Source organism: Glycine soja, chromosome 8 (assembly GCF_004193775.1).
Source record: "Glycine soja cultivar W05 chromosome 8, ASM419377v2, whole genome shotgun sequence".
Classification (NCBI taxonomy): domain Eukaryota; kingdom Viridiplantae; phylum Streptophyta; class Magnoliopsida; order Fabales; family Fabaceae; genus Glycine; species Glycine soja.
The window spans coordinates 9,557,409-9,569,994 of record NC_041009.1 but is presented as its reverse complement, the minus strand read 5'-3'; the positions used below and the strand labels follow the sequence as shown (position 1 = coordinate 9,569,994).

The following is a 12,586-nucleotide window of genomic DNA, read 5'->3' as shown; positions in this document are numbered from 1 at the left end:
TTACTGGGCATTTATTAAAGATATTTTTGTAAAAAAATCAATATTTTTTTATAAGCAATTTTTTTTTCTGAAAAAAAAAAACTGACCTTGATAAAACAATTAATGTGATACACAATATAAGAGTCTTGTAGAATGAATAGAAACAAATTTACTAAAATGTTCTTAGTAACAAGATACTAATTTCAGATAAATAAATTAGAATTTAATATAAAAATATTTTTTTATTCATAAGAATAAAAATAATAATTTACACACTTTATTTAATAAATCGAATTAGAATCCTTATATAAAAAATCATTTTTAGTATGTTAAATTATCTTCTAAAAAAGGTAAGTTAAATTATAATTTTCAAAGTATATTTACACACTCTTGATGATGATTTATTTTATAGGAAATTGGTATTTCATTTATAAGCAAAAGTCAAATTCGGTACAAATTGTTCCACTAAACCAGGGACTTCAAGTGGAACCTCTTCTGGCCAATAACTTACAATAGAAAAAGAAGGCTAAAGACGCAAGCCTATCAGTAACCTTATTAATCTTCCTATTTACCTATAAAGCACTGAATAAACACAGTGGGTGATTATTTATCATTTAGTACTTTATTTTACTTCTGTAATAAAATTAAAATAGAATTAGAGCAAAAAGAATAGTGTATCTCACAATTATATAATGAGGAAGCCTTTTGGCTAAAAAAAAGGCTTAATCAACAATCTATCTCCTCTTTGATCAAGAGTTCAAGACAAAGATATATTGGTGATTTACATTTTGTCTGTGGATTAATTAAAGCAATGCTTTGCAAGTAGTTAATTCAGCATGTGAATTTAAAAGACATAATGAAAAAATAGGAGATGAAAATAATTTGAGTATAGGGTTAATCCGTTGGATAACACTAATTCATTTGATGACAAATGGTTTGAAATTCAATGTTGATGGGTTGTGATGCATGCATGAGTGGGGGGGGCATGTGATTCATGTATAATGAATGTGCATAGATGAGTGAGGAGAGAGAGATGGGGATGTAGACATGTAGCAGTGGTACGTTAGGCGTGAAGGGAGATAGCAGACAGGAAGATATGGACAAGCGTTTGGTGTGCTGCTTGTTGTTGCAGAGTGTGGTGTAGTGTAGGGTTTTAAAAGTTGCAGCTTCGCAAACTTTGACCCCAAAACAGCATCTCGCGGTTAACGTAATTGCACGTACATCTGCTACAATAACAAGTATTCAAATAAATAGTACTAGTACAATTTTTTGTAATGTCAAAGACCATATTAATTAGTAGGACTAATTTTAAGAATTATATTAATTCACATTTTGTTTTATCATTAGTCTTGCTTTTAATCAATTTAGTGCCTCTTTTGGTATGCCGTGCCTCAGTTATTTTTTCACAATCACAGCAAAGCCACTCTTTGTTGCTTCTAATTTTCAAGTATTTATCATGATTTTTGGAATTATAATTGATTATGTTTGGTATCCAAATATATCCTGATTCTAAAATTGTGGTCTTGAATTCTAATCCTACAAGTCTACAACTACTTTTATAGTATCCGTTAATGATATATAAATGTTATTTTAACTACTCTATTTTTTTATTATCTTTGTTCTTTTTCAAGTGTCATTTAAGGCTTTTTCATGTAAATCAACAAATATAAAAACTTTTTTTTAGACTAAAATATATTTTTTGTCCTTATGTATTTTTTAAATTTATATTTAAAAAAATCAATTTAGTTCTTATTAAAAAATTATCTTTAAAACAATTTAGATAATATTTTTTTTTATATTCTATTACTAAGTAAATCTTATAACTTCAGCTCTTTCTTTAAATAATCAAATCCAATCATACTTTTACAGTTTTACTTTAAAAAAATCGTCGACGCACGTGATACAATTTACTTTATGAGTTTATGGTACTTTCTCTGGAAAACAAATCCACGATAGGGCAAATTGCAACGAATACCTTTTTAACTTGGCTCATTACGGCATTACGAGGATTTGAAATTAGAAAATGATAAAGAATATGAGAACGAACTTGTCAAAACAGTACAAATTGAATTGATACAATTTGATTGGTAATTTCTTCTCTAACTCATCTATACGTGCATACATATCATGGTTGGTTAAAGTACCGATTCGAGACATTTTGGTATTAACAAATTCGTACGAATTATAATACATTCGTTTTTTAATAATAATAAAAAAATACAAATATAAACTAAGGTAGAGATCCCCTTCAAGTCCCAAGGGGGGACCTAAGGCTTTTTTTACCTTTGTGGGCGATGGGTGATGATCTATTTCTTGACATGCACCAAAAGAATGTCCTAGACTTTTGGGTGATGGGTGATGATCTATTTTCTTTACAAGACCCCTCCCACCAACTTTCTCACTCTAGAATGTCTTTACTTTCTTTTTACATCTTTCCCGAATCTCACCATTGTTCTTGAGCTGTCAAAGGGATCCATGCATGACAAGAAATATGTAAGGTCGATATACATAGACATTGGATAGAGTTTTTTACTCTCTTTTTGTGTGACATTGCACCTATCTTAGAAACTTGGATTGAAAAGCCTATGATGAGATATTTAATTGGAAGGAAACATAACGATGGAGAGAAGTGTAAAAGGGAGTGGCGGGAGTTATGAGTCTGAAAATTCATATATAGCTCCACGTTGACAATATGTAAAAGGAAGCCCCACGATTATCTATAGGTTAATTGTTTATGTAATGTCACTGCAATTAATTATAACAAGATATCATTTATTATTGTCAAGGTTAGTTGTGGTATTTAACAAAATACTGTGAATTTAAAATGCTACTTACACTAGAAATCTTTAAATTAATACTCAGTAAATTAATAAATTCTTTAAAATAATAAATTTGTCAGACCCCGACTTGGGTCAATGTAAAAAATTGAAAAATTCGATAAAATAATAAAATAATAATTTTTCGTGAGATCCCTTTATAATTTTTAGTTTCAAGAAAATCATAAATAATAATTCATAGAAATTGAAAAAAATATATTACACTCTATTGAAATATGATTTAGTAGTTTATTGAGACATAGATGATTTTTCAATAGTAATTTATATATGTCAAACTTGGTTAAAAATGCATTGAACACATTTGTTCCTCTTGTTTATATTTACTACTTCAAAAATTATTATTGATTTTCAATGCATATAAACACAGTAGTTACTAATTTACATTGAGTTCCAAGATTCGCTGCAACATAATTCTAAGAGACATAGACTAGTTTGCATTTTTGTTTGGTATGTACAGTATAATTACTTAAAAACTCTTTAAATTAATAATTATTAATTTATTGATAAATTAATAACTCTCTAAATTAATAAATTTTTCAGGTCCTAACATTATTAATCTATAGAGTTTTAAGTGTATAGTCCGATGTGTTTATTTACCCGACATAATATCGATTAATAATTAAGTTCCCCAACTTGGCTGTCTTATATAATCAATTCAACATGCATGAATTGATTCATTCTTTTATATTTATTTATATGGTGGGTCATAAAGAAAGGTCACGTGAATATATATATATATATATATATATATATATATAAAGGAAGTTCACATGAGGAGCTCTGGCGAGAGAAAAAGAAATTAAAAAAAAAATATGTTGATATAGACACAATTTATTCCAATAGTTGATTAATTTAGTCATTCATTATTAGAAAATAAATATATTTTTAAGTCCTTCTATTTTAATCAAATTTGACTACTATATTATATTAAGAAATTGTTTCAAAATTGTGAGGATCAAATTCATTAATTTAAAATATAAGGATGTAAATCAAATTGACTAAAAATACACTTTACTCAAAATATAATAAAAAAATAATAAATTTCTATCTTCAATTGACCATAGTTTTTCTGGAAACTCAATTGGCCAAGTTAATTGTATTAATATTACAATTACATAATTTAACTATTATAAAAACTACCTTACATTTTAATAATTATAATAAAATTAACTTGGCCAATTGATTTTTGTAAAAAAGAGGTGTGGAGATTTTTCTTCTATTTAATTGTATTTTTAGGTAAAAAGGTTTTAGAATCCCTCTATTTTCAGTCAATTTGATCTTAGCCTCATATCTTAAAATTGATTAATTTGGTAGTCATATATATTTCTGACAATATATATTGAATGCTTATCTCTTGTAGTGATGTTGGTAGTGTAACACAGAATGCCTAAAGTTCCTTGTGAGCAATTATACACTATTTTGATGTTGGTTTTATTCTTACTGTTGACTATATTGAAAACTCCCAGAAATTGTTAATTACGTTGTAGAGATATGATATAGGTTGGACCTAGCCCTAGGCTCAACCCGTAACAATTTTTATTATACTAATATCTTAAATACACTTTTAAATCAAATTAATGTTTTAAAAATATCAAATAACCTCTTATGAAAATGGTTGGACACTTAGACTCAAGTCTTAGTTTAAATAAGCATGCATGTGTATTCAAGGTAAAATTTAATTTGACCTGACTCATTATACTCAATAAAAATTCATACTTCAAATTTGTGGATCTTAATGTTTGGGATGAAGAATAATGTAATATATCAACACACACTAGATTGATAATATCAACAATAATTTAACTAGAATATATATATGTATATATGTATGTAAAACTTAGGATTGTAACCATGCAAATCCTCTGGACTAAAATGTTTTTTTTATTTATTTATAAATTATAGTACTCAAATATTGCTGGAATCAAGTCAAGCCCCCAAGACAAGCATTCATAATCTTCAGAATTCGGAACGCGCTTAATTATAATAATGAATCATCAGAATTAAATTGATGCTATATATTTGCAGAAAGGTTATAACTATAACGTACCAGCAAAATAATAGAAATAACAATGAGCAGGTAATGTAAGGTTCATTCCACGAACAGTATCAATTCATATGTGAACAAAAAAGTTATAAATCTAAACTTTTCATGTTCTTGGTAATTCAAATTCTGGGTCGCAAATGATTAATAAGTTATTGAAGTCAAAAGTATTATTATTGTATTTCTGAATAAGATTCCCAAACATGATATTATCGTTACTCACTTTTGGTAATTGTTACAAACTTTGACTCCGTCAATTTCCAAATTTTGTTATACTATATTTTTCGTTTAGAACAACGAGAAAAGAAAGAAACAAGTGGCCTGGTTGTAGAAAATAGAAATGTTGGTTGTCCATAAGAGGGAAATGCGTTTATTGATTAATTCATATACCTCTTTCGTTATATTATACAACATTCTAGCACATTTTCAATGCTAAAATCCTAAATGGTCTGGGCTTAGTGCAAGTCTATAATGATCTGAGTGTTTTTCCATGTAATAAAACGATGAAAGAATATATATGTTGAAAAAATGTTGAATATGTCATGTTACCTTTTAAGCAGCATTATTAGTGACAAGAATAGAATCATAGGTGGACAAGGATGACTAAGAAGTTTTCTTTGATCCAACAACTTGTGGTAAATAATAAAACAAAAACCTCGCAGTTTTTGTCACAGCAAGACATATACTAAATGATCATTGCTGGCTAGACTCACTTGACAATCAGATACTTACAACAAAAGATGCCAGCAGTTCCCTTTTGAACTATGAGGACCCTCATGGTTATGGTTAGTAATGACAGCAAAGAATAATTTCTCTATCCATTTCCTTCGGCTTCAATATTTCTTTGGGAGTAAAATCAAATAGCACATGAATAGCAACTAGAACTATTTGTTTTTGTTTCTTGAAAGACGTACACAACCAGAACTATTAACTAATAAAAGCAGAGAACGTGGTGGAAGTGTTTTAAGTTTTTGTTTGCATCTTTTTCAATTTATTTATTTAAGGAGAGGTAGCTTTTAATTTATCCATGTAGAAGGTCCATGCGAGTTTGTGTCATATAATTGATGGGTGAAGTTTTAACTCCTAAGTTGTCATAGCAACTCATTGCTTAATGTCTTAGAAAATATTATTGAAATGGAAGTTATGGTAAATAATATTGCCCAATTTTAAGCGAAAAATCATGCTTAAAATACATGAATGTTTCCCGTTTATAAAAATTATTGTCAAAATCTCACTTAATTGTATTTTTGTCCATATAGTAATCAAATAGGTGATTTTAGTTTATGTGATCAATTGTCCATACTCTTAACATGAATGTAATACAGCCAAACACTTTTCTTCTCTCAAAAAGAGATGACATGGATTTCATTCATTTAGACACTTTTTTTTTTGGTAGCTTGTTAAAGATATTGCGACACTGACATGTTTATTGGCACTAAAAAATGACGTTTAAAAATTGTGTAAGTTTTCAAGGTGAAAAATGAACTTATTATCAAATGCTTTAACATCATGCATGATTAAAACTATTAAGACACTTATATTATGTGAAAAATATATTATGTAACTTAAATGTGGGAAAAAAATTACACATCTTTACTACTACTAAACATATACTATTATAAAACCAAATAAATGATGGGATAATGTTCTAGTAGTTCTTATGTGTGGTGTTAAAGCACAGGAGTTCAAATCTCACCTTAAAATATTTTTTACAATTTTCAAATTTCATTTTTGAATGTGATATCATTATATCAAGTCTCATAATCTCTAACACATCATTAAAAAATTGACAGTAAATTAAATTTAATTGGTTATAAAGATATGGACATTTGATTTGAACAATTGAAATCATACGACTAAAATCACTCGTTCAATAAATTACCTATCAATAAATTAAGCTTAAAATTTATATCTAGAGTGGTGTCTATTGGAACATTTACTCGCACTAAAATAAATTCCAGACCTTAATATTATGGAAATAAGATATTTTGGGGAAAAAAGATTAAAAAAAACAAAAATGGGGTACACAAATAAAAGAGAATATTGGTGTATGTAAATACACTATATGTGTAAATATATAGAAAAGTAAATTCATAATGTTTGTTAGGATATTTGTTAGTTTTTTAAAATATGACAGCTGTACAGTACAGCGGTAGCTTTCTTCTATATAAGGATAGCCTGTACCCATTATCACTTGAGTAATAATAATGAGCTCCACCATTAATTTCAATTATGCTTAGCCTTTTTTATTAGAGAAAGATAAAAAAGCAATTACCAACCTCGTTTGAGTCGTTTCCTCGACGAAACTAGATTTAGACCAGCATAAATAGGCTATCCGGTCCATTATTTGAGTCTTATTCTATGATGTCAAGTTTGTGATGTTAATCTTAATGGGAGAAATGGTATTAATTAAGAAATTCTGACATTATGTGATTCGATCGTATTCTCCATAATGTGACACGCTTGGCTTTATCATCCATGATGCATGATGGTTTTATCTAACTCAAATAAAATTATCTTTCGTAAAGGATATCAAAAACCTCACATTAGCAGAACTTAGAATAGCCAAATCATGCTTAAAAATGACAGGTTAATTATCATAAAAGAGAAATTAAGCATTGTTAATTATCATAAAAGAGAAATCAAGCATTGTTAATTATCATGGAGAGAAATCTAACTTAACATTATTTTATACAGTATATTTGAAAATGTTTGTAACGGTAAGGATTAAACAAGTTGACTATCTATACCCGACACTCAAGATCCCACTATCTAATGAGACGAGTTGCAAATCACATACAACACCTTTCTCAAAAATGGAAGCAAATTATGCATTTGCCTAAAGAATGCAGCAACATGCTAGAGATTAGAAAAAAAACAAGGAGGAAAACAAATAAATAAAATGGAGAAAAAAGAAAGCATTTAGCTAAGTAGTATATATAAAGATACCATCGAGTTGCAAACAACATTCTGGGCCAATGAAACTAGGCACATTAAACATATTGAGCAAAACCACATTATTTCAAACAAGGTTTCAATGTATAACCTATAAGCAGAAGTTATAGAGCAAAGAAATCAGGAATAACAGCATAATCTTATATCAACATTATTCAAAAATAGATGCTAACAAAATTTATGAATCAATTCCTTGTAGGTTCCATCTCAATAGCAGAACAATTTTCAGGCACATAAAAGCACTAATATAGCAGGAGATTCAATAGTCTAGACGAAACTAAAAAAAAAACTCATTATTTAAGACAGTCATGAAAAGAAGCAACACGATATGATAAACTCGTAGTCTACTTTTCCTTGCTAGCAACGCAAACAAAAGACACAATCTAGTAGATAGAATAATTCTCACTAGCCCCAGGCCAGAAGTTTTTGTAGATAGCCTTGGCAATCGGAAGGATAGCAACAAGGGCAATCTGAAGCTGGTCTGAGCTACTTGTTCTCACAGTGATCTGTCCACTGAGCTTGTTGTTCAATCCAGCACGAACAGCCACCTTATAACCTCGTCCAACAGAAATTTGGGACTGAAGATTGGCCCCTAAAGCAAGGTCTCCCCTCCACTTCACAAGAGAAAGGCTCAGTGAAGACTGGTCCTGGCCAATTGGAAAATCTGCCTCTCTAAGCCTCACTTCAACGTTGGCACCATAAGCAGAATCAGTTTTAGACTTCACAACCCCTGTGCTACCCACTAATACCAAGCGTTTCCCCACAGCAATCTGATCCTCAACTTTCAGCCCAGTACACACATTTTCACCCAAATATGTCACAGACACCCCAGCAGAAGTTTTATTTCTTTTGAAATTTTTCAATTTTGTCTCTCCTCTAACACTGTAAGATAGCTGCTTTCCAACGCTTTGAATGTCAAAGCCTGCCATGGCTGATCCATTCTCTCCAAGTTTTGCAGCAACTGAGGAATCCAACTGGATGGTGAAGTCTTTCTTATCCTTTGTTACGTGAACAGTGACAGCTGCTGGGAATTTATTGATGATAGCTAGACTCTGTTCAATGTTTACACCATCATAACCACAATCGTGATCCCATCCATGGTTGTCTAAGACTGGCCTTGTCAGGAGTTGTGAAGTTGGCTCTAAGAAACGGTATCTATAGGCTGGATTGTCACTGTCAAAGGATGGTGGCATGGCCATATCAGGCAATGGAACTGGCACTGCTGCTGGACTTCCATTCTCTTGATCATCTTCTTCCATGTAACCATAGTCATTTTCTTTTGTGTTACCTTTTTTCTTCATCTCTCTCATCCTTCTCAACTCCTCTCTCCATTGCTTTTTCTGTAGAAGTTTCACCCGATAATCGTACTCATCAAAATATGCTTTCTGCTGTTCTTTAGTAAGCTTAGCAACCTGAGATTTCTTCATAGGCTTAAATGGTGGGAGCTGGTCATACTCATCCTCATCTTCATCTAGATCAGAATCAGATAAATCAGCCATTTCAACATCAGAATCACCATTGTCAGGCCCACTTTGATCTGCAGGGAGTTTTGGGTATGTATGTGTCTGCAATAACGAAGATAACAAGTATGGAAGTGGTGGGGAGCGGGGACGAAAACCAAACAGCCTGCGGTGGTCAAATGATTCTTGAGTTTTTGTAGAGTTACTAGCATCAGAGAGAATCTTCATTGAGAAGCATAAGAGCAACAAGAGAGGTCTCCAACTTTGACCATTAGGAAGCACCTTCTGGCCATCTCTATTTTTTCGACAAGAAGGATGGTTTTCAACAAGAGAAACTGGATTCATTAAGCTCGGATTCATAAGACGTAGGTCCCCAACAGCTTGTCCAATGGTTTGTTGAACTGTATGAGATCTTTGAGCAACAAATACTTCATAACTCAATGGGGCACCTGATGGCCCGTCTGGAGGAGCAGAGGCAGCATGGGTCAGAGTGACTATGACATTTCGCCATATTGATGAACCCAGGACACTAGTAATTGATCTTAACATAGGCAGGTCATTCATATCTCTAGTTTGCAGGTCCAGGCGATCCACATAGAGGACAATATCAGGGGGAGATTTTTTAGTCAATTTCTTCACCGCAGACAGGACTTTCATATTGAAATTTTGTTCCAATGCAGAAGATTTGAGGCCTGGTGTGTCAAAAATCCTTAACTTCACTCCATCAACCACCCCAACAATTTCTTTCACAGAAGTAGTAGCAGGACCACAAGCATTAATGCTGGTCTTTGTCTCGCCGAAAATTGAATTTATTGTAGCACTCTTGCCCACACCTGCTTTCCCAAGAACCAGAATATTTACAGAAAAATCAAAATCATCTCTTCCCTCAGCTTCAAGACGCGAAGCAGTCTCCTTTGCAGACTCTACGCTAAACATTTGACCACTTTGCCTGCCTGCAACAAGTGTCATCCGATACAGCACCTGTGCTGCTATTGATTCTTCTGTAGTAAAACCCAGCCTATGAACTAGTCTCAAGTATTTGACCCTAATTTCATGCAATTTCTCCAGTTTATTTTTCTCCTCTTGGCTCAAATTGCTATCAGAAATGGCACTAGGTCTACTCATGGAAGGAGTAAAAAGACTCGGACGAGTTTGCCTCACGGCAGGTTTACCTGACTGGAGCGGTGATCCCAAGCCAGCAGGGCGCTCAACAGAGAAAAGCCTGGACCCATCTTGAGAGGTTATTGTGATGCTGCCGCCATCTTGGTCCGCACCCGATGCCGCTTTCAAAAGAGCTGCCAATGTAGCAGTATCAAACAGCTCCTTGCCTTCTCCTTCATCGTCAGACTCCTCTTCTTCGTCCGAGTCAGTAACAATCCTCTCAGCATCACGCGATTGATGTAATTCCAAATCCTCCAGGAACTTATTGGCAGCCTCAGTGCTTCCAAACACCAGTCCATCACCCTTCTCATCCGACACCGAACCATTAATCTCCCTCTCACCATTGCCACCAATCTCCTCCACATGGCTCCCAATTTCCCCATCCAACACCGAATCATCAATCTCCCTGTCACCATGTTGACCAACATCACCCTCCATCTTTACTTCATTTTTCTCAACAAACTCCGAACCTCCACCACCTTCCTCAGGAGGAACATCAATGTCACTCTTCAACCCATCCCCTTCAACTCCATTCTCACCAACACCAACACCTTCAGTACCCGATTGACCGTCATGTACAGGGCCAACGGCAGACTCATCACCCCCATCAACAACCTCCTCCTCACCCTTCTCAATGGGCTCAAAACCATTCTCCAGACTCACCGCGGCCTCGTCTAGCCCTTTAATCTGAGACTCCTCAACCCCTACATCATCCCCAGACCCCAACACATTAACCTCGACGTTATCAACAGCAGCATCCACACCACCACCACCATCATCATCCTTTTCAACATCAACACCCTCACCCTTCTTCTCGTCCACCACAACTTCAGAATCCGAATTATCGGTCCCACCGTCATTAACTTTGTCCTCTTTCTCATTCAATTCAACAGCAGCACCCTCAAACCCTTTATCAGCGCCACTGAATTCGACTCCATTCTCAACAGCAACATCATCACCGCCAGAGGCCTCCACAAAGACCTCGTTACTATCGCTAACTTCCCCATCCTTCACCGCCTCACCCGATTCCTCTTTCTCACCGCCTTCCTCCAAAACGACGTCGTCGTCCGCGTCCTCAACAATGGAACCGTCATCATCATCATCATCATCGTCCCCGGACACCTTCGCAATGGGTCTGTGGGGAGGAGAATCGAAGACGGGCTCATGAGGGGGCTGAGAAGAAGAGTTGACGAGAACGGGCCTGGTGGGCTCGGGCTCGAAATCGGACTCTTCACCGCTTAAGAAGCCATCATCGTTCTCAGAGTCGGAAGCGGGAGGAAGAGAGGTTTGGGGAAGAGAAGAAGAATCCATTGGAAGAGATAAGGTTTTAGGATTGGGTGAGGCGCAGCCAAAGGGTTTTAAGCTCTCTCTCTCTCGACTCGGGTAGTGTCTTATATATCTATATCTATCCAATCACTACTACTAGCATACAACGCTTTTCTCCCAACCCCATTTTTATTTTCTTTTTTGCCTTACTCATCTCATCAATCACTTAATCTTTTTATTTTTTTTTTCCTTAAGAAACCTGAATACACAATCTTATGTTCCTCTTAAAAAAAATCATATGTTCACTTTTGACAAAAATATTCAAGGAAATAAGATGAGTTCCAAAGAGAGTTTAGAGTTTATTTGGTGGCTAACATAATAAAGGATATGATAGTTATCTTATAATTGTTGCTAAAGGTTGTTTGTTGCACTATAAGATATATGACAGCTGTATTGCCCCTTATCATATCCTTTCTAATATAAAATAAATATTGTTCCTTTTGATAATTTCATTTTAAACCAAAATGTTATCAGAATGTATAAATTTTTATCTACCTATTGGTGTATTAACATTCACACACAAAAAAAAATTGAATCTATACGTGAGAATAGTGAAAAATAGATATGAGAGAGAAAAAAAAAAGATTTTTTAAATTAAATGATAAAATACCATAATATCTTTAAATTAAATTTTAAAAAACAAAGCAACCAATAATTATAGTTCAATTTTTTTGTGTGTTAAATAGTAATGCACTCCAATTAGTATCAACATTAACATTCCTATATATATATATATATATAATTATTTTTAGACATTCACTCTCTCTTCTTCCTCATGTTCAATTTTGTTTAAATATTCTCTTTTCATTAATGGTCATCAACTTTAT

At 33.3% G+C, this 12,586-nt stretch overlaps 1 protein-coding gene across 1 annotated transcript; it reads right to left on the bottom strand.

Annotated features, from left to right (window-relative positions):
• Positions 1–7,932: 7,932 nt before the first annotated feature.
• On the bottom strand, positions 7,933–11,817 carry LOC114421767 (translocase of chloroplast 159, chloroplastic-like). Its single transcript, XM_028387833.1, has one exon. The coding sequence runs from the start codon at positions 11,742–11,744 to the stop codon at positions 8,196–8,198; it is 3,549 nt and encodes a 1,182-aa protein (XP_028243634.1). The 5' UTR covers positions 11,745–11,817; the 3' UTR covers positions 7,933–8,195.
• Positions 11,818–12,586: the final 769 nt, after the last annotated feature.

Excerpts from the sequence above, each read along its gene's own strand:
- LOC114421767 (XM_028387833.1), bottom strand. The coding sequence starts at position 11,744 with ATGGATTCTTCTTCTCTTCCCCAAACCTCTCTTCCTCCCGCTTCCGAC.